The sequence below is a fragment of the Atractosteus spatula genome, chromosome 6 (assembly GCF_055471065.1).
Source record: "Atractosteus spatula isolate fAtrSpa1 chromosome 6, fAtrSpa1.hap1, whole genome shotgun sequence".
Taxonomy (NCBI): domain Eukaryota; kingdom Metazoa; phylum Chordata; class Actinopteri; order Semionotiformes; family Lepisosteidae; genus Atractosteus; species Atractosteus spatula.
In genome coordinates, this window is record NC_142711.1 from 22,675,657 (window position 1) to 22,699,840 (window position 24,184).

Genomic DNA, 24,184 nt, shown 5'->3' on the forward strand with positions numbered 1-24,184 from the left:
TGAATTTATAGAAATGCAAAAAATAAAAGCATATCAATCAGCAATACATTGGGCTAGAACCAGTATTTCGTACAGCAAATCTTTATCAGAATACATTTGCGAAGACAGTACGGGAGAAGAATTAGTGTCAACCTTCTCACCTCTGCAATCTCCTGATAAGAACCACCTGGTTTAACTCACTTTTAAAGTCAAATTTCCCTGTCTTTGAGCAATTGCCAGATTTTCCTATCTATAACTTTGCATTGATTTTTACAAACTTCCTGCAACCTTTATGATCTTGATCAATTTTAAAAGTGCCACCTGTTAAAACATCAGAATGAATCTTTACAGAGACATGACAAGAAGTTTAACATTGCAGTACAGTTAAAACCTCTTAAAAATCCTCTTTTGACAGGTTTTATAGTTGCGCCTTAAGAAGAAAGGCATGTCAAAGAGCATCAAAGCAAGAAGATACAATTAATATTCAGCAAAGCTAGGTGGGTTAAAGATTCCCTCCCATTCCCAGCAGACAAATCCTTGCCTCTCTATAGCCAGAGCTCTGAACAAGCTACAAAGAGAATCCCTACAGAAAAACAATTACATCATGCTTCCAAAGTGAAGCTAACCAATTACATACCCCATGATTATGTTTCTAATTAGTGAATAATATATTTAATCTCTTATTACCTCATTTCGTTTGGAAACTCTTCTTGCAACTATCAGCTGTATCATCCCTCGCTTGTTGCCCTCTACAGACATTGACTTTCGCAACGTTTCCATGGCATCTTGGTTGGTCTTTCCCAACAACGACTCTCCGTTAACTGCTATGAGTTGGTCGTTTACTCTGAGCCTTCCATCCTGTGAAAACAAAACTAGAACTTAGAACGACATGTACCTACAATTTGAATTAAATCTATGAAATGCCCATTAAATTGTGAGGAGACAGTGGTGCTGAAAGTCACAGTGATGATTACTGCAGTGGTTCTTGGGATGCGCGACATGCTAGATTTTTTAATAAGGTGAATCACTGAAAGCACAAATTACTTCAACGATTTTTGATAAGGGGTGCGAGACCGCATGCTGAGGACCAAACAGGTACAGGCTGCAGGAAAGGTTAAGACCCACTGGTCTAGAGCACTCTCTCTCCAAGCCACTACAGAAGAAACCGTGGCAGAGAATTACTGAACTGTACTATGTGAAAGGAAGCTGAAACTGAAGACCATGTGCAATACAATCATACCTTGTTCATTTTCTTACATTTCATCTATTTGACCTAAAAAGAGACATTGTACGTGTGGTGCTACACACAGAACAGCCTTGAAGAAAGTCTGTAAACCTTTTTAAAAAATGTATCACTTTCACTCACAATGCTGACAGAGGCAAATTAACAGATGTCAAAATGACATGGAAAAAATGTCAACAGAAGATTACAGGGACTTGCCTTGCATGCTGCTCCTCCATTAATAATTGATTTGACAAAGATGCCCAAGTCTGCATGGTTCTCCTTTGACCTGTTGCCTTTTACACTGACACCCAGGCCCGCCGAGCCAGAGTCATTCAATGGGATCTCAAAAGTCAGAAATTCTCTGGTTCCATCAGGTGTTAGAACAAGGTCCTCCTCTTCTGCTTTCTATGGGAAAGTGAAGGAGACAAAGGACCTGTCAGATCACATTCCCTTGTCATTTTTATTCTGCAGTCTTTTATGGACCATTACGATACTGCTTTTATTGTTACAAGCTTTCTTATCATAAACCTCAGACAACGCTTGGCAGCAATTTAGGAATCATCCAGCAATGTTAGGTTTTGACATTTATATAATAGAGCTTTTTAATCCAAAGTATAATGTAGCTCGGAAATCAGACACTTTCAATAGGTTTCTGTTCAAATGTTTTGGTGTAGAAATAATTATAAGAGATAAAGGTTAAAAACAAATTTTGTTGCTCAGACACTGGGTACTGTCAAATCTGTGCCAGACAGCATGCATCTGCAACTAAAATCACAAACTATTAAGTGGAGAAGGTTTAATCAGTCAAACATGTCAAAACTCAGGTTTATTCTTTGTTGAATATGTTTATAGGAACGGAACTGTAAAGAGATTTGCAATAAAATCCATTACTAGCTGACCCCTGTCATTTAAAGCTGATCTTTATTTGTTTGAAGAAATGATGAATGATTTGTATAGGGGGAAAGCGTCAGCACCATCAGAAACGTTAGCAGTGGTGGCTGTGAGCACAGCAGTCTTTGTAAGGGTATGATGGACAGAGCAGCTCATCTTAAATATAAAAGTCTTTTACAGCAAATAATCCATTTTTGTGACTTTGTGACAGTCTTGCTTTATATATTCCAGGGATAGTCGCACTGTGTCAGTCAATAATTATTGCTTATGAATGTTGTATGCTGCTAAAAAACAACAAAAAAATGTTTTTCTTAAACTTAAGATATTTTTATAAGATGTGCAGTCAAAAGGTATTTGACTATGGAAAAAAACATTACTCAATCACACATTCAAATACAATCCTACAAAAATAAAGACCATAGAAGTTCATTTAGAACAGGTGTTTCCAAAGGTCCCAAAGAAAATGTGCTGTACAATATGTGCACATGCAACGTGCAATAGCTTTCAGTCACACTATGAAATGTGATGAAAGTCAATTCCAACACAGAAGAACACTAAAACACTAATTGAAAACCATACCCATATGTTTTGCTTTAAATGTTGTAAACGGAAAAGAATTTTCAGTACTGGTAATTAAAGACCAATTTAAATGCAATGAACCATTGAACTAGGCAGGTCTTCAAAAGAGTATACCCCTATGCATGAAGTCCTAAAACAATCTTCAAAGGTTTAGAAATGAAGATATGACAGTCTGCCTTTTTGTCCAAGTATCAACACCATGAAATTAGATATTTAAACAAAAATGTAACTGCTGTGTGTTTTCTTTGACCTTTTTCTTAGGTTGTACAAATGTTGCGTGTTCAATGCTCCAAGATATGACGACTGAACTTCTTAGAATATCTTAAAACTGGAAATGTGCTGTTTAGGAGGGCAAGAGGAATTTGGGCAAATACATTGCCTACTTTAGCTCTCATGATTAATCTGCATTCCGAGAATGACTTTCTCTTTCCCTACTAGTGTGAGGAAATAGGTAGATTGAGTCTTACACTGATACTACACTGTCTTTATAGGCATTATTCAAGTTTGTGTTAAGTGCTGAACTGGTGCTTTGATTAATGTGATCGTGTTTACACCAACACAAACCTCTGCATATTTCAAGAACTAGAGAGCCTTTGAAAAGCTGGTTCTCTGCCCACTTCTACAACAGAAACCAGAATTGTAATAGGGAAACATTAAAAGGCGAAATTATTGTTCCAAGTAAGCCTCCTCATAACTCAAATGTTTTTCTTATACATTTACTGCACAAATTAAAATTTGATCCTTACAACTGTTCACAGAGAAGTTGGTGTGGTAACTAAAAGCCATTACAAAAATAAAGTTAATAATATGCAGAAATCAAGCGAGACAGGTTGCATGGCATAAGTCCCGGTAAGCAGTTGAAAAGAGGTTTTAAAGAATGTTCAGTTATCAGTTGCTAAAGGCTAACATGGATTACTGCTGTCAAATAAATTCGCATTTTGATAATGTGTAAGGAACTGCCAAAAGTCCTATCTCATATCTCCTTCCCATGTACAGCCAACTCAAGTGCACTTTAGTTGGCCTGAATATTCTCTTCAGTTGTTTCTTTTTTCCAGATTTATTGAAGGTATGACATGAAAAATACTTCATAGATTCAGTATAGGAAATACAGTTGTTTGAAACCAGTGTTTTATTTCAGAAGCTATGCTTCAAGATATTAAGATATGTATCTGTTATCTTTAATACACTGTAAACAAAACTCATGGAAAGCTGAATTACATGTTTGTTCGAAATTTCTAATTGTCTGCATCCTATTAAAAAACACTTTAAAAGGTAAATTTTCCTATAATTATTGATTTTCCAACTGGTTGATTCAAAGCGGTGAAAAAAGCCTCAGATATTCTTACATTAAAACCAAAGTTTTTGAGGATTTGATCCCTTTTCAAAAAGTTAATGTGGGCTGAAAAAAAAGCCAGAAAAAGGCCTTAGTTATTAAAATGTAACTATTATGTTTTTCACACATTACTAGATTACCCTTTATGCTAGAGTAAGGATCAATTTAATAATTTCATAGGACAAAGAAAATCCTTATGGAACTACAGGGGAAACACAATGACAACTCGGAATGGTGCGCCATTGTTTCATATGCTTGCCTTCGAAGACATGGAGGAAAAAAAAAACGCCCCCCTGAATTATTCTGGACATCATGCCTGAAACAATTAGCACCATTTTAAAGTATTCCACACGAGCCAGGATTCAGCGACACTAAGTTCATTTAAAATGAATTTAAAAGCCTAAAAGAAATCAGTCAAGGATGTAATTGCTAAAAAGCCCATGAATGATAAATATTGTACATGAATTTCTTTATGCTGTTTCTATCCAATAAATGATGACAAACTGTGAATATTAAGTAATTCTGAGGAATGCAGATTCATAATTTCAAGTGCAATTAAACTTTTGAGGTATGAGCTAACAAACACACCACACCGGCTTCACTGGGAAATTCTACAAACTCTATAAAGCAATGGATTTCAGATTGTTGTGGTCAAGGTAAATTTATTTTAATCTAGTCATCGTAAATTGAAGCACAGAGTGGTATAACTGCCATGAAAAGTACTGGAAAACTGTAGAAATTAACATACTGTAATGCAAAACGTCAAGGAAAAGCCTAACTAACTCAGTAATATGCAGTTCCAAATTGTTTCAATTTCACATTAAGAAAAGAACAGATTCACCACACAATAAATGTATTTGAAGATGCTGCAAGATATTCAAAAAAGGTAGCAAGTGTAATGTAGAACTTCGAGAACTGCTTATTAGTGCCTTAGCTCGAAGTTTTCAGCACAGTGCTCAGTTTCACTTTAAGCAAAACATGGTCCAGTTGTGAAAAATCGCAATCTTTCCTGTTAAGCCTGTACATCTCTTACAGTCATGCTCCTATAGCACTTTTCAATGGTATGTTCATTTATTAAAATAATAGTAACAAATAATCTGCAAACTCAAGCCAGGTGACAGGTATAAACGTACTAAATCTCTACAAACCTATTCACCCTGTCTTGTGCTGTAGGGTTATTAAACATATTATGTACAAAGAGAGAAATTATACTTTTTAAAGTTTGTGTTTTTGTATAATTTGTACTTTGTAGACTAATTGCATTTCTACTTATTTACGGAAAGGCTTACAGCCCACTCTTTATTTACCAGCGTGCATCTGAAAAGATTAACGTGAAGAATTAAAAGTGACAAAGCACATAAGTTAGAGTTAATATGCATGCTGTTGGAATAAATCGTATGTCAATTAGTGCATTAATTTATTATTTTTTGCTGAAAGACATGGTAAATAGAAGAAAGGAAATTATTTCATTCTCCTTGCAACATGCACAAAAAACAAGCCCCTAGCTTTCATGCACTGAAAGAAACAGTTTAATCACACCTGCAGGTTATATTCACAATATAAAATCTTAAGAGCATTTAGTAAGTTAAAGAATTTTGGTAATGTATAAAAAAATATGTTCTGGGGCACAGCCACAGCATGAAATCAATTGTTTTCAAAGCAAATACACAACAACAGTAATAATAACTATATTCTAATGAGTATAGGCAGGCCATTGAAATAACCACAATGATGAAATGTTCTAACTATTCAATGCATGCCCAACCCAAAAAACCTGTGCATAAAACTTTAACTTGCTAACCATTACACTATGGAAACACTGGTTTATTTTTGTAGTGCCAATAAACCAATAAAATAGCTCATATCTAGTCTGCTTTTAAACAACATTTTATCATCACAGAAAAGATTATCTGATAGCTTTTTACAGATTGACTTTTCTAACAGCAAAACAAGCTTCCCAATGCAAGCTCCTGCTCTTATTACAATATCAGGTTGATCAGTTACAAAGGGTAGGAAATGAAATTAAAAAATGAACTTTAGATCATGAATTAAGGACATTAAAGTCAAGAAAATTTTGATTTGCGTTCATGGATGACCAGCACCTGATTGTTATCTTTTGTATCCTCATTTTTTTAGATTCTAAACATGTTTCCATGCCCAGTCAGTGAAGTGGTGAAGCGCACTACAGTTGCACATGAGGGGGAATAAAGACCCAGTCTACTGTGACTCCAGTGGCAGCTGGCACAAAATGGCCAAAGTGCTGCAGCCACAGCAGACTTCAGAACTGTGATTACAGTACCTCCAGTAGCCAGTGGGCCTCCCCAGCCGACATCGGTTCCCTCACAGATCGCCGCTAGAGGAACATTCAAACCAACAATTAAACCTCAGCGCAACAAAACAAAATGTCACAATTCTGACCGTAATTTACTATTAGTTTCCTAATAGTAAAGAATTTCTTTTGACAACTCATTTCTACATTCGGTGTTTCCCTTACCTGCAGGGACAGCTGTTGCTACATGCCAAAATAATAGCGAACGCTTGTTAGTTAAAAAAACAAATGATAAAAATGTGTGTTTTGTGTGGTGTGATTACTTGATTTAAGACGAGCAGTAAACGATACAATACTGCAAAGTTTTCATTATTATTACTATTGGTGATAATACTTCACAGTTTTTCAGTCAAGTAAATACCAGATTTTCTAAACAGTCTCTAAAGATGGCATTACCCACTTTGCCTGCTTATACTATATACCCAGAGAGCCAAATTATTCTTTTTGCCCTTCTTTTGCCTACCGCTCTATCCATCTGTTAGCTAAAAACCCTACTGGCTGTGGGGTGGTTAACAGATAAAAAGCTTTTCATTCCAGAAAGTCAGTGACATGTTATGGTTCTGTTGGCACCACAAAGAGAAACATGACTTTGTCAGAGGTATTTAGAAAACTGATTAAAACTCTACATTTGAACAAAAGATAAAATCTGCTGTGAATAATTGTGCACATTATAAAAAGAATGAATTGAAAAGGTTCAGTGAGTGACTTTAAAAAATATACAATAGAATGATTACTTAGGGCAAGATTAGAATTGTGGGGATACAAGGTAATTCTTTCCACATCATACTTAGCTTTATATTTTTGACCAAAAAAGGTATAATAAACTAGAAGTACTGTATTTTGCTACTGAATGTGTCCATGCTGTAGATAATTATTTCGGTCTTGTAAAATTTAAATATCATTTCAGTTTCTTAATACTACAGCTTAATTTTAACAACATGAAATCTTCATTTTTAATACCAAAAATGACCTGTGCTGGAGTCTAAAAGAAATTGCCCGCCACTTACAATGAAGAACTTTTAGACTGATCTCATCTTTACTGGGACGACATACTCAGGCTGCTGCTACTATTTGTGATGGTGGTGGACCAGTAGATGACGCTCTTCTGGCTGAAGATCCAAACCAAAGTCCCAGGATGGTGACCAAGAACAGTGTGGTAGGAAGTGTCACATTTAAGTTGGGATGTTAAATCAAGATCATGCCTACTTGGTAATTAAAGATCCCAAAGCTCTGTTCATGAGAGTAGGGGGTGCTACCACAGTATCCTGGTTAAATACCACTCAGACCTTTCTAAATTTCCCCCTTAACTCAATTTGGTGAAGCAACTAAACACTTCTTCCGTGTAGTGGGGTTGCAAGAGAATAAGGCTACTGCCTTTTGCCAACCCAGTTGATCTTGCGCCTCATTACTAGATAAAGCTGCCTCCCTTCAAGTATGTAAACTACTTTGGAACCCATTTGGATGGAACTGCTAGAGAGACACAAGGAGTTATCATTTATTCTAATAGATGATTCCTTGCATTTAATTGTTCCTTTTCTACACAGTAACCATAAATCTTACTGTCAGAAAACAGCAAAGCTCAAACTGATCATAAAATTAAAATACGGAGGCCTTAAACGTAAAAGTCACTTCCAAATGGTTCTTTAATAACCTAAGCATAACTGTAAAGAATATAGAACATATGGTACTATTACACTTGGCAGATACACAGATTGTTATGAATCTGAGCCTTTTAAAATTCTGTACATGGAAGTATTGGCCTACTAACACAGAAATAGTAAATTCTGACGATTACATGTACAAATAACAAAAACTGTCATATGTTATGCAAATAACTGATAACTTCAGTTCAGGAAACAAAAGGGGAGACCATAAAAATAAAAACAGCACATAAGCGATAGATAAAAACTGTTATGAACTTTCCTAATAAGGTTTATGAAGTGTATTTTGGGTGGATCAAATACTCTTTATAGCATCATCATTTTAATGGAATAACTGCAAACTAAGTATGTAAGTGCCAGCTATGTGCTGACATGGGCAGAAAAAATGTTTTTATAATGCTTATTAAAAATGAGAGCTCAAAGAGCAGCAGTTACAACATTTTAAAAAGGGTCATATAATAAACAAGGCTCACTCCCAGGAACAATGATCAGCTCATATCAAAATGTTAAATAAATAATATGCTCATCTTTCATCATGCTCATTCTAGACTTTACTGAGTGGGTTTCTCTTAGGTGAACAACACTTCACAAATGTCATTTAATATATCATGAGGTGTTCAAAAGAGCCCCGAGAAATGACCTCTCTAGCTATGATATTACATTAAACAGAAGAGGTTACTTCCATGTCTTAGGAGAGTGACAAGACAATTTTAAAGGAATGGTTCAAAAAACAAAGCAATTTAAATAAGAAATGAACTCAACTTAAATGAGTTATGAAGTTCAGAAGGTGAACCATTGTCAATTCAGATTTTCTTGAACAGCATTGACTTCAGGCAACAAAAAAGGTCTTGCTGTGCTTTACATCAATACAGATCAAAGCCTTCTGAATGCAGCATATCAATAGAATAGTATTGAGCATACCAGAGAAGAGGGAAAGAGATTCTGACCCCACAGCACACACGGTGTAATTTGAGAACTACCTTTGTGTGGAATACAAACATTCCATGTTATAACAACACTCTTACATATAAATATATAATTATTGCACCTACATCAAGTGGGTTTGATCCTTTGAGGCTTTGTGCAGTACTCATTTTCAGACTCAGAACATATATGTATATCCACTGAGCTGGATAATCTACAATAACCTGAGGGAAATACTGCAGTGGATTTTCACAAGAACACCGCTGTATTCACAGAGACCTAACTACTACAGAAAAGGTACCAAATAATCTAAAACAGGAAATGTTTCTTAACGCAAATATAATTAGCTACTGCGCATCACAGCACACAGTTTGCTCAAATAGTAGCTTTGCATTATAACAAACTGATAAAAATATATATACTATTTCAAAACCTTTCCCAAGCTGAGGTTGAATACAACAGCCCAATTGGTCAGCCATTCTGGTTCACTGCATAAATGTTTTTTAAAAGTAAAAAAAATACATTCTTTGGGGCTGAAACTGAACTGAAACAACAAAATATTACTTGAAGAGCTGTTGTATAAATTTAAACTCTTGAGCCTGTAAATAGGAACTGAAAACGATGCAAAAGGATTGCAATAACCACAATTTCATTACATGGATTGCAGCACATGAAAAAAAAACTGTCACTTACTTCTGTAAATATCTATCAAAGAACGCAGAGAGTAGGCAATTAAAGTGCAGCAGTCTCTTTTTGTGACAGGGAAAGTGGCTACCTGACTCCAAAGTCTCTTTTTATTGCAAAATCTCATTAAAATTTTCAGTTTCGTTTCTTTAATATGCTCATGTCTGTGAAACCACTATCACACATATTGGTTTTTGTCATTTCTGAAATGATAATGAAAAGTCACAAGTGTGTGTAGGAGAGTGTTATTTTTAGTTCTCTTTAAGGGTGGGATGCGAAGGGAAAACGACTCTTACCAAATCTCTGGGACTGTGCATCTGAATGGGGTCTGCATTCTAGAAAAGGTGGAAATAAAAAAATAAAATAAAACAGGAAAAAAAGCAATGCAAGCTACCTAACTAACCAGTTTGGACTTTTGTCAAAACCAACGAATGTCAAAGGGAGTACACAGAGTACTTAAAACTCTAAACATCCCATGTGAAAAATATCTCAAGATACTTTATGTACACTTATGAAAAGATCAAAAAACAGAGTAAAACGCTTGTGAGAGCCAAATATAGTGGTTACAAGACTAACTTGGCTCTAGTTCTGGGTGTAACTCCAAAGGTTATGTAAAAAGGGCAATTCTTATTATAAACCGTCGCTCATGCATCTTTTAAGGTATGCACAGTAGTTATTCATTTTTAGCCCACATGGCCCGTAAACCATAACTTCATGTTATTTATTGTCCTTAAGAACATAAAAGTAGTCCCGGTATCACTAAGCAGCTGGCAGCAAACAGATCACTCGGCATTCTGACAGAACAGAAACATGACAATAAATTACACCACAATGACAAATGTTTGGCTATCCATTTTAACATGTTGGAACTCAAACAAAAGTATGGTTGTCAGTTGTTGTTTTTTTTTACATATTCACAGTGTAGTTCCCATAACTGCTATTATTACCATTACAGTAATTACCTATGAGCTATGAATTATTTGCATTCTTCAAGGGGTCCTGTATCCTCATGTTGCTATGGTTTCATCAAGAGCAGGTCATACCTCTCCCTGAGATATTTATTCTTCTTCCCTGGCCAAGTGGGAATCTTATATCTTTTTTTCCCCATCATCATTTCCTCATTTTACATTTCTTGATAGTGATCCAGAAAGATCTTAAGTCTTTAAAGGGGGTAGGAATTCACAAAATTATGGAGCAGCCATACCTCAAGTACTGTCTGACCTCTCAAGCAATGATCCATCAAACCATTAGCAGGTATCAGGAAGACACTTATTCCTGGAAGGGGTTGGGGAAACCTGGGGTCTATACCAGAAGCATTGCTGGATGGAGGGACTATATCCTGGACAAGTTCATCACAGGGAGAACACACACATGCACACAGGGACACCTTAGAGACACCAATTAACCTAGCCAGTGTGTATTAGGAGGAACCCGGTACACCCAGGTAAACATGAAAATTCCACACTGGAGGCACCTCCATCCAGAATCTGAACACAGGAAACAAGAGCTGTGAGGCAGAAATGCTAACCGCTACACCATTATAATGTCACAAGTAAGTGCACAAAATTTAAAAACATGTCTAAGCAAATTACTACAGTATACTCATGTGAAATGAAATATTTACAAAACTGCACAACAAACTGACACCACAATGGCTACACGTAAAAATATAACACACAAAGCATGTGTTGTAGTGTGACCAGAAACACGCAATAATGCCTTTCAGAGCCATGAACACTAACTTTCATGTCAGTGAACAATATTCAGTGACACTGCAACCTGATGTGTTTTGTTACTATTTCATCCATTCATCCATGCAGCAGCTCTTTTTTTCTGAAACCTGTAACTGGGTTCCTAGCCATCAGACATGTTTTGAATTAGTCCTATGTCATCTCATCCTCACCATTTTAACCTGCTTCCTCCTTTTTCCAAGAGGAGAGCCTGACGCACTCTGACATCTTCATGTCACAAAGTCACGCCCCTCTGGGACTAATCTAATTCTGCTGTAACTCAGTTCACTTATCACTCTGGGCTGCTTATTCACTGGAGTTTAAATATAGATTGAGAAGGTGAAGGGCACTGCCTCATTGATTTAAATTCTTGAATCTCCTGAGAAGTGCGTTAAACCTCAATTTTAACTTTTTTTATTTCTGGGCAGGTGATGGGGGAGGTATAGGTCATCCACATTAGTTAGTCATTCCTGAATCTGACACTGTTGAGTAAAGGTTACTTCTGACACTGCTATCAATAAGCCACTGGATCTGTTCCGTTGCATCGCTCTGACTAGACTTTGAAAATGTCTTCTATTCCCATGGTATAACTCAAGACTGTAAATCTCATACAGTAGGCTTAGAAAAACATAAGTACAGTCTGGAAACTGCTGAGATAGATTACCTCTGTTTTATGACATATAAGGACTAATAGTTATTCAAGTTTAAACATATTGAGTCTGGTTTAAACAAAATAAACAGCAAATGCCTAGTAAAAATATTAGTAAATAACCATAGTTTATTTTACAAACACCTGACTCTTTTAGGTGGCCAAAAAAAATCTAAATTCCAAACCAAAATAGCTACAAATAAGTGGAGGCTTTTCAACCAATCATGCTCACCTGGTTGTGTTTCAGACACACAACCAATTATAACATCATAATTTGTGACACCACAAAAACTTCCCCTGTTTCCCCTTCCCCAAAAGGGACTGTCTGGAGACGTTTAATCGAGTTAAACCTCATGACCTTGGAAGGCAGGAGGAACCAGCATGTCTCCCAGAAAGCCACATGAACCTGAAGAGCACATGCAAACTCCACACAGAAGTGCAAGCAGAGCTGGTAGCAAACCCACACCAATTGCCTCACCGCCGTGCTGACCTACAGCACATTCCTGTCGTAAGACATGAGGTCTGTAACCCCAGCTGACGAATAAATACAAATGATGTATTTCCTGCTGCCCCGCTCAAAATATGATTCTTCATGTCTGTGACAATATCAAACCTTTTATAATGTAGAGTGTCATCCAGGTTTTGATTTAAAGCTGCTGCAAATAAACCCTGATAATGCACTAATAGCAATGGCAAGCCTATAAGAATATGACAGCTAGGCAATAACGCTCTGGTGTATGTGCATTATATCCCAATCCCCGCTATAGTTTATTTGCAATAACTGTCACTGTCAGAGGAATGCCCCAGTAATCTGATTTCATGAACACCCTCAAATGGATTATTGAGATCCCTTAATTCCAAAGTCAGTGCTGAAAGAAGCACTCATGTATGTTAATATTACAGAAAGAGAAATGAATCTGCATTCTACAATCTTTAGTCAGAAACAGTGAAAAATACGTATGAGAAATTACAATATTCATTCTCCTGTCATGGTTTTAAAGTCTGATTTTGATTTAGTTTTCTGCTAAGAGCATAAAATGCACTTTCATATCCCCTATATGTTTTACATTTGCACATTAGGCTTATGTAAATCTTAAATTTAGGAATAAAATACTAATAATTTGCTGTAAAGTTAGTGGTGTTTATCAAATGAAAACTGTATGGTACAGCCTAATTGAAATCTTTAGTGATAAATCTTTCATGATTTTTATTGCCATCTCCAATTCTTAGAAATTGCTTTAAAGAAAAATGATCAAATTTGTTTTTTCAGTACAACAAATTCGTAACACATTTTAACGATTCGGAGTGTTTCTTCATCATTCTAGAGGCATCCGACTATTTCACTGGCACATCCTACTTACTGGACCAAATCTCCTCACAGCTGGTGTCTGTGCCTTCTGGTAACCTCCCAAGACAGCAGACTGACCCAGCACAGAAATCACATATTCATTCTCAAAAGAGTCAGTACTGCCAACAGACAACTCCCTTCAAAACAAGCAACACTACCTCATACAATGCTATTTTCATTTTTAATTAACTGGGTGGGGAGGGGAGGGGGGAGGAAATGTGCACGTAAAGGAGAAAAGGTATGGACAGGCAAATGATAAGTAGAGTTCCTTACAAATCCAGGAACACCACCATATGATAATGGCTAAAGGCCTTCCTGCCTCACTGAAGACGTGAAACGCCGAGATCAGACCATTTAAGTCAAAGCTTCCACCATTTGCCAAACACTGGTATTCAGATGGTCTGTGGTGTCAGCAATGGCGTCTGCCAGTTTACAGGGGCATGCGCTTGGACACCTGTCGATAAAGAGAGGGAGCCTTCCAAGCACAGTTCCAACCATGGTGTGCTGTTGCTGTGGATGTCACTCAAAATCCAGCATGAGAAGAACTGGGTTTAAAAATCAGAACTTATTTTTAGAGCAATAATAATACCTTATACTGAGTGTCCATGTGCTTCATTATAAGATACTCTGTGCCCTTGAATGTTTAGAATTCGTAGACAAGGCAGCCCTGTTGCAGGGAACTTTTATCAAGTCTTCTGTTTAATCTCAGCTTCCAGCTTCTCCCTCAAGCAAATGTTCCCATTTACTCCTGTGCTTGGCGAGGCCTAAATCTGTGTTGTCTAATGTAAACAAACCTACCCAAGAAGGCCCAAAGCCCCTTCCTGTCTCCTATGCCTCCCTCGAAAACAGAATGGGGCCAGATATGGACAGCACACCCTTCCCCTCACACCCTGTCTCACAATATGCCACTTCCACAGTCACAGAAACACAGAGAGCTGGAACTCACCACTTCCCGGGGTAGGAAAGTGTCTTCTTGCCGAAGGACCACCAAGCCAACCGTGCCCCCCATCTGTGTGCCCCTGAGCAGAGCCACTGCTTCCTCCTGAGTCTTCCCATTCAAGTCCACTCCATTCACCTGGTCAGACAAAAAAGTCACCACACATCAGCTGTGTGACTGCCTTCAGTACAAGAACATGCAGCCTCATGCTGGACCACATGATTATTCCAACAGTATTAAACCTACTTTGGAACTGCAGTCTCTTAACGGCTCATATACAGTATAGGTACAAACAGGGCATCAATAACATCTAGTATTATTTGTAGTGAACCACAAGTTGTCTGTAGTGAACGTAAGGGATAGTGCAAAATGCTGTTCGGAGATGTTGATAATTTTTAGGTTCTCGTCTGGGTATGTTATGATATAGCACTGTCTAGTTATCTTTAGGGACTATAAAAATATGAGCTTGTGAACGGTCATATCATAGATAACTAGAAAGTGCCATATCATACATCAAGATAAAAATCTATTGTGATTCAACCTCAAATGTTATATTCTATTTTATAAAGAACTAACTGCACGTATTTGAAAGTACTCTTCTAGGAAATGGGTTGGGGGTGCACAAAAATTCAATATAGCAAATAGTGCAAATAATTCTTCTTCTGATTCTTATGGAACCACTTATTTGGAAATTCTCATTCTCAGTTGTTTTTCTTCCCTGACTACTGCATATGGCATGAGAATTTCACAGCTGCAGAAAGACTGAACAAATTGCCAAACAAAACGCACTTTGTCTGTGTTCCACATTGCACAATTGTTTGGTTTCATTTCTTCATAATCTTGGTGTGTTGAGAACAAAAGCAAGATGTCTGCTAACTGTTCCCATGCCTCTGCAACACTAAGTTGCAACACAATAGTATTTGTTTTGAAGAAAAAGTACATATGGCTACACAACTTTGCTAGTTTCTTGTTATAGATGCATCGCAAAGGTGGTTTGCAAAATCCCATGGACTGCTTTGGAAATACTTTAATCTAAAAATCATATCACAGGAAAAAACACATTCAACATCTTTTTGCAGGCGAGTAATTCAAACCACATTTTAATGTTTAATGTTGAGCCTGTTTAGTTTTTACTCACTGCGTCCAGATTTGTAAAACCCATTGGCACCGGCTTTTGGAAAAGCAGGTGGTGTTCACATCTTGTTAGTATTCATCATTTTTGCATTGTTCCTTTATTTTTGCCTTCTTGTTTGGCAACAGTATGGGCTTTCTCATGAGGTTCAATGAAACTTCATATCAAATTTTACAAATAAACAATGGTCAATGGAATCTTAGTGGCGCGGCTGAATGTATTAAATGAGGAAGTCCCAGGAATAATGTACAGAGCAAGGAAATCCTGAATGCCACACTTTAGGTAAGGAAACCACCATTGTAATGCTTCCTGTAGAGAAGAAAAGGCTGGGATTCATCAAGGACCTGGGCCCCTGGCTTGAAAATAAAAATCTGGGCAAACTCTAAGGAAAACCATGGCAGTTGCCTATAGAAAAGGAAATAGCTGATATAAAAAAGGTTCCTTTCTCAATCCCTTCTTCATGAGAAGATTAGAAAGGGTACAAAGGAGAAGAAGCCATTAAGCTATCTAGCTCGTTTGTGCCTTTTCAGCAGCTAACTGTTCTGAGTATTTAAAGAAGCCAGGTTACTGGTTTCATCAACATGGTTGGGCAGCTCATTCCAAACGCTTACAACTTTGTGAAAGCAGGAGCCTACAGTTCTCATTTTTAAGTGCACTTTCCCCTAGTTTCCTCTTGTGTCCTCTGGCTTGTGTTTCACTGTTGATTCAGAATACTGTATGTCCACTGGGTTAACTTTGGCAATGCCTTGGAGGATTGTGATTACGTGCATCAAGTCCCCTCTCACCTCTAGAAGCCTGTCTCCTGCTTTTAGTCGTCCATCTTGAATTGCAGCCCCACGAGGAAGGATGTTTTTCACATAAATTGGTGCCGTTCCCCCAATTGGAACATCACGGGAGGTGATGCTGAATCCCAGACCTTCTGGACCTGTAATGTGGGGAATAAAACAGCAAATATCCTTTTTATTGCTTATATATGGCTACATGTTTGTAACTGTGTATAACTTTGTGATCTGTAGTTTAAATTAAGTCATAATTCTTTAAAAACAAATAAAAGGTTTAGAACAGTATAAAGGGTACTGTATATGGTTTAGCCTAGGATGTTTATTCATCTTTGCCAACAGCTTATTGTACATACAGGCCCAGAAGCACCTTCAATTGATATTGATTTGAAAGAAATAAACATTTATTCATGATTTCTCATTATCTTCCATTCCGACATTTACATTTTCACCACATCCCACTCTCCAATATTCCACTGCATAGTCAGGAGGCAGCACAATATTTATTTAATTTCAGGTAATTCTTTCTTTTAGCAGAAGATTTCTGGATCCACATTTTAAAAAAACTTCTTCTAAAGGAAAATGTATACGGTTAAACATTAAAAAAGGGATAAAATACAACCTACTGATATTTACCTACTTGACTATCATTTTCTTTAAAAAAATATAGCCCAGTTTTATTTTTAAAAAACTATATAAGCAATAACAGAGATATGACTAACAGTAACACAATGTGAAGGCTTAAATTTGTTTTAAAGCAACATCACATTTTTTAAGCTTAGGATGCTGTTTTATAAACTGATTTACTGTCGGACATAACCTCAGGGATTTTACCTTATCAGACCACGTCTGACAGATGAAATGAAAACCCTTTAGCTTACTCAAAAGTAGGAATTAGAAGGTATGATACACAGCTTTTTCAGCCAAATTGAAGTTTATTGAATCTATGTGGATGACTTATCTAAATCTAGACAAACAAAGAAGAGGATTCAAGCATTAGTTTTGCAAAACAATTTGCTCTAAGTTCAGAAAATGACCTTTTTGGAAAAGCAAATTTATATCAATTGCCAATGGGAAAGAGCGGAAAACACAGTGATGGCTAAAAAAAGTGCATTTTTGACCTTATCTCGGGACCAACTACATATTTTCCACTACATACAGTAATGCAACATTAGGGAAAGATGTGTGCTATAGTTAAGAACAAAATGCTTTGTCATTTGTCATTGGAAATTAATTTAAAGCAAGTGATTCAACCCCATTCTTAAACACAGAAATTAAAATAAATACAGACAGCCCATATATTTTTAAACAAATCAGTCTGTCTGATGGATATCTCAAGTAAACAAGCTATTAGAAATTAAGTTCATGAACTTTCTCTTATTATAGTGATGTCAATTATTCCCCTGTGATCCAAGGCATCTGCAAAATAAATACTGGTTCCAGTTCCACAATAATCACTATACACCTGCATTAACATCCAGTTATGGTCCACATTAAAGCTGGATATAAAGCACTTCTATTAAAGGAGAACTGCAGCCCCAATTTCTCAGAACTGTTATTAAATCTCACTAGCAAAATAAATTCACTCACTTAAAGAGATGTACTGTATTTACAGAACAAGTTTGCTTGTTTACTATGTAAGGGGGTTTCTTCAACTAACTGGACGTTTTGTTGCCTCATTCTTAATCGCAGACAAAGCCAGCAATGTGGCACTGCACATACCTGGACATCTCGTCTATTTTGTGATGTAAATTGGAGGTTTTACTAGTTACTGTGTACATTTTACTTCTGTTGTGGTTTAAATGTCCTCATCAATGCTGATTCTTTCTCACCCCAAAATACAAAAATTGTATTAAGCACCTTGGGGGCAACCTTGTTGTTATATAAAAATAAATTGAATTAAATAGTACTGCGGTTTCACTTGAAACCATGTAAGGAGATATACAATATTGCAAATGCATAGGATACAATCTCAGCAAAATGTTTTTAAGAATATAGTTACTGTATGTGGTAAAGAAACTATACTACGATCAAGCATGAATATGCCTTTGGCTAGTCAAAGGGAATTCTCCATTGAGTTGAGGCCACCAACTGCTTATACGATACCCTCCTTGGTGTGAAATGACTAGTAATACAGCGGTTTAGGATAAAAAATACACAATATACTGTATACCTGTTATTAAAAGCACATTTTGTCACTTTTTCAAATTAAATTATTTTCTCATTTTTAATGTTAACTAGTTTTAACGCCTCTATTTGGCATTAAAACTGCATATGCAATCAACAATGAAATAATGAAACTTCATTCTACTTAGTGATGAATATAACGATACCAAAAACCATTTCCATTTATGTTCATATTTCATGTACTATTCATATTAACACATAGGTTTACAAATATCCGTTTATAAATCTAACCAATCAGAAAAGGTTACTCTAACATGATTAAAAAATGTTGAGGTAAATGACCAATTTAATTTAGCACAGTTAAGTCAAATGGAAATAATGAAGAAAGCATAGCCTTTTCCATGTGTAATTTATAAAGTAGTATAAAGAAGCATCTCTGCTTTAAAAATCCATATTAAGATTTTGTTTCTTGGATATACATTTACAAAAAGGCAAAGACGATTTACCCTGGAATATATTGCTTCTCCAGTCTTTATTTGAATTAGTTAATTACCAGAATCAAACTCTATCACATTACAAGATTCCATCTCTAATGGTCTAGAATTAGGTAATTAGAAAAATGCATCTCTAATGGTCTAGCATTACCTAATTACAAAAGTCTTACTCCCTTTTTGGTAATGCAGGCAAAGGATAAAAGAAACTGTATCCAGTTTAGGATATTAGCTGATCCTGGCGCCAATAAGCCAATTAAATACCCACCATAAAGAAACACACAATGTTCCAATGTATTGTACTTTTTAGTTCTAAACGGAATGACTTCTTTAAGCATCATTATTTGATTAAGGCTCTCATATTAATTTCATAGGAAAATACTGCCTCAATACCCCCTCAGAGTCTTTTGGAAACAGAATAGTTTCTTCGCAACACATCAACAAATCAATAAATACATTATATAAGAAAGTGCCCGTTCTCAAGAGAGTTAAATCTACACACAAAAGAGGTGATGAAACTGGGAATGCCCGGGCACACTGGGTGTTGCCGTGTCGGCAGAAACCATACCAACCATGGCAAAGTGATGATGGAATTCCAAAATGAAAATCAAGAACTCTCTCTTTATGCTGATAATGACAAAAAACGGAAAATAAATCCGTCAGTGACTTCAGGTCATTTCTGAAGTAGTGAAAAGATCATGTGATAAATTTTAAAGCGTGATATTAAAAAGGTTGACAATGCCATCGTAAGCAGTTGTAACAGTTTACCAATTTAACGCTTGTTAGAGTATCATCAGAAGACACTGTAATGGATCACAATGGGAAATGTATGGGAACCTGATACTTATCTTTCTTATTCCGCTTGAAAATAATACTAATTACATCACAAATCAGACAATTGGGCAAAAATGTCTGCAGTCAGACATCAATGACTGAAAACAATTAAAATTCAATAAGTGTGGGCATTAGATTTTCTTCCTCATTTTATTGCGTATTGCATTTTACTGATAGCTGCATTCATTTATTTTTGATGTGCCAACATTCTGTAATTCTGTAATTAATGAAGGTGTTTCAATTAAGAGAGGATACAAGTATGACTGTAGTTGAAAAATAATACCAAATTTGCCCTGTGTTTTTACAGCACTCAAACTGCTGAACTCTTGTTGTTGCTGAATAATATGATAATGTGATATAACAATTGCCCAAGGGCACTTTGTTTCCCAAGCCACTATTATTTTATTCCCTAAGGTATTTCTTAACAGTGACAAAATTCAATACTGATTATATACTATACACTATACACTCAATGATATAATTGTCCATTTTAAATTTTTGATTTCACTACTCATGTAAACCGGTTTAGTTTTGGAAGGAACAGATATTATGTGTTCCCTAAAAAACTTTTAATGCATTTGTTCACTGAACAAATAATTTGAATGAGACAATCTTTACAAAATTTGTGCTACCTTTAAAGAAGTAACAAAACAAGACTAGCTGAACAGCAAATTCCTGAAAGCATTTTGCTCCTCACAAGAGATATTGTTCCTGATTAAATACAAGTCTGAGATGTAGAATTTAGTTTAACAAAATTTACCTACTTGCAACAACTAAACATTTGATTCTTACACCAGCTATAAACAGAGGAATCTGTGCCTCTAACCAACACATCTAAATGAAGTGCCAGTATACACTAATAAGATATTGAATAATTTACAATATACAATATCAAGACATTGATATCATTGCTGTTGACTGTTGTAATTTGTCTTTTTACTACTATAAATAATTTCACACTTGGTTTTCTCAGATTCATAGATTTTACTTTTATTATTTCCCCATACAAGAGCCTACAGGATATAAATTGACAACAGATTAGTCTATTCAAATCTATATCATGTAATAATTTTAACTGCAATACAATAGTTTAAACTGTTGTTTACTTCAGGAAGGTGTTTCAGTAAACTGGTTTAATTGCCAACTTCTTAATTAATACATAATTGGTGGTTTTAAAAAAGAAAAGCAATTGGTGATTATAAATTACAGTCGAGGTTATGCGCTTAAGCTGTACATCACACTATAAATCACTAATGAACTTTCACTAAATACCACTTTATTGTGTGGTCAGTCCTATAGCACCGTTAGAGCATATACTGTAAGTGGTTTATACAGGGCTGTTAGGGCAGACTTTAAAGTAAGCACAGCTGGTTTCCTCAAGTAACTGAAGCTGGACAACACCATTACTCTGCTTCACAGAGAAGACACACTTGTCTGAGGTTATGACCAAGGGGAGATACAGCAGTTTGTGTAACTTGTGTTTAAAAAAAAAACGGGAAAAGGTGTTACTGGACAGAAAAATATGTGGGATTCATGCTGATTGAACTTATCCCTATAATTCAACTAGTAAATTAACCTCTCACTTCTCCACCAGGTCTGTTGTGTAGTGGGGCTGCTTGAGCATGACTCATGCTCGACGCTTGTGGACGAACTGGGTTTCCCTGCCCTCTGGCAGCACCCTGTGACCAGTTCATGATGACCTCAGCTCTTGGCTCTTTGCCTTACCTTTCTTCAGCTGAATGTTGAGCCTCCTCCCAACCTTCTTGGTGTAGCCCGTCGTTGGCGTGGAGCTGAGCACCCTCTGGGGGGACGGGGTCAGGCCGGAGGGCGGTTTCCCAGTAGAGCCGGCATTGTGAGGTAGCGGTGAATAGAACTCTGCCTGTTCCACGTGGGCCCCAGCCCTTGACACCCTGTGAGGCGTGTGGTCCAGCCCCACCACCAGGCTTCCTCGCTCGCTAGCCTGGGACTCTGGACTGAACCGGCCATGCATATAGGCCGGATTTTTCTCACTCTGAGAGAGCTGCTCATACTGTACTTTCTTTGATGCTGGGACCACATGGAACAAAATGACAGGTGAACGCATGGCTTGCCGGAACATATGTTGTGCTCTGGAAGTGGGAAGGCACAGAAAATTGTCAAATTAAGACTGGCAGACTGGAAGACATTATGAATATAATTGCTGCTTTAATTAAGTGCCAAGAACTGACTCTGAAGTGTGTTGCTTAAAAAGCATAAATATTGATAGGTCAATAAGTGCTGCACAACATGCTGCATGTTGCTAATTGTTATCCTGGATTTGGAAACTAACAATTAGCAGTCGTCGTAATTTGATAAATGTTGAGAAGAAGAGCAGTAAAACATTCTGCACCAATGCAGAAGTACTTACAGCTTACATAAAAATCTTACTTAGAGACTGCTTTAAAAAAATCAATGTACATTGGGAACTTTAAACCATTTTAATTATGTATAAGACTGTCTGAGGTAATTAATCAAATGGAGTACAATGCTTACAATTTAAATTTACTACAACTGAAGACAGCATCTAAGAGGCGTTGTTCATTAATTTGAGCGGTAGATCATATTTTTTCAATTTTTATTAACAGAATTAGATGTTTGTTCTCACTACATCAGCTTGAATGCAACAGTCAAGAGGCACCATTGTATACCGAGCATGAAAAGAAACCTATCACCGAATTTATGCATATTCATTTTTTTTCTCAAATAGTAAGTATTTTTGATATGGGATATTTATTAAATGTTTTTGATATTCTGATTAATTGATTATCCACCACTGCCTATTTATGTAACTTTGCAACATCATTAGCAATGCAATTAATTGGGCAAGGGGTCAACGATGATATGATTTGTTGCAATAAATCTGAAAAGAAAACACAGAAAGGCACCAGTATGCACTGCTTGTCACGAGAACAAAGTCTTGATGTGTCAACATTTCAGCAGGACAAGACACATCCCTGTGCTGCTCATTTAACATCAGCTTTCCTGAGCGATTAGAATACGATAGTGATGCTGTGGATGCCCTACTCATCAAACGTCAGCCTCACTGAATGTCTCCATTGAGCTGCGATGTGTTGCACTGAGGGCTCATACACCAGCAAATAGGAACATGCTTGTCTAGACCCCTATGAGGCAAATGGGACATTATTTGACAAGACAGCATCTGCCACCTGGTGCAAAACATGCATTTCCGATTTACAGGTTGCACTGCATCCAATGATAGTTGAGATACAATTGCCACTTTAAGAATAACCTTTTGAATTTGTTATAATTGATAAGTTTCTTCTGAAGCTCAGTATATATTCAGTATAGAGCTAATATCAAGCTGAAAAGTAAGTGTGCTTCAAAGAGTAACTGGAACTCACTTTGTATTGACCAGACCTCAAAGTATATTTAAATTACTAATATGTTACAGAAAGGCCCGGGCAGTTAAGGTAATTGTGAGCACACATTTGTTTAAAAAATGGCATCTCTTTCATCTAATTTAACGTAACATAACACCACCTTTCTAAAACATTTAAATGCTTCTGAACACTTCAGAAACTCTCCTCTTTGGAAAAAAATAGTGCAAAAATCTGTGAAATTACACCTCTCAAAATGGACTTTTTGGTACTGATGAGAAGCAGATGTGTGGCGAGCTGTGGACAAATGAAACATACCAGAATATAAATGGATGTAATGAATGACAGCTTGAACACAGTTTAATGGAAACAGGCTACATTACATAACAGTTCCACATGAACACAGAACTGGATAGCATTTTAATATAAGAAGCCCCCTTACAATCAATTGCATGTCTAAAAGACATTTGGAATTTTTGGCCTGCACTTTTTTCTATCAAAGTATTGTACTTTGGACTTCGACAAACAACCTACCCTAAACCAAACTGTGGTAGAGCCTCAATGTTGTGCTGTTCAAACAATTCTTTTCATTCTAACTCAATTGTTTGCTTAAACAGTTACACTTCCCAAGAAAGCAGTTTTTAAGGGAGACATTAATGAGTCATATTGTTCTATGAGGTAGCTCCTAAATTATTTGAACAAAATAAGGAATTTTACCTACTAATACTGGGAAAACCATGCTTGAGAAATTCTTATCTTTTACCTTTTTTTATGTTAATTTCCAAAATCATCAATAAATAGTAGACTATGAGGTAATGAGGAGTGCAGTGACACTTCAGTAATCACATAATGGTAGGGTCTGATTGAATAATAAATTAGTACATTACTGCATCATTAGAGTTAGTTAGATTAACTGACTTAAAACAATTATCCATGTAAAAATAAGATGAGAATATTGCTTAGAATTATCCCCATAAGGTGCACAATCAAGGGAACTAAAAGACATGCTTTAACCAAAGTTTCAAACCAAATTTTAGCATAATAATATTTTTTCCAACCTTCCTTAACACCCTCTGGTAAAAACTAATAATCTGCACACTAAGGGGTAATATTCTCGGGGAAATTCTATTTTTGTCACGAAACATGTTTTCCAAAGGGGATTTTTTTTTTCTGTATACAGATTACATGTTCATGTT

At 36.4% G+C, this 24,184-nt stretch overlaps 1 protein-coding gene across 2 annotated transcripts in view; it reads right to left on the reverse strand.

Annotated features, from left to right (window-relative positions):
- LOC148832678 (partitioning defective 3 homolog) overlaps positions 1–24,184 on the reverse strand; it is a 431,574-nt gene that overhangs the window by 191,466 nt on the left and 215,924 nt on the right. For both annotated transcript variants that reach the window (XM_088918670.1, XM_088918669.1), the window contains exons 9-15: positions 21,358–21,740; positions 16,187–16,326; positions 14,279–14,407; positions 9,902–9,940; positions 6,307–6,360; positions 1,421–1,609; positions 667–837 (exon numbers count right to left, since the gene is read on the reverse strand). In XM_088918670.1, the coding sequence (XP_088774796.1) occupies positions 667–837; positions 1,421–1,609; positions 6,307–6,360; positions 9,902–9,940; positions 14,279–14,407; positions 16,187–16,326; positions 21,358–21,740 (1,105 nt within the window). The remainder of the gene's footprint in view (positions 1–666; positions 838–1,420; positions 1,610–6,306; positions 6,361–9,901; positions 9,941–14,278; positions 14,408–16,186; positions 16,327–21,357; positions 21,741–24,184) is intronic.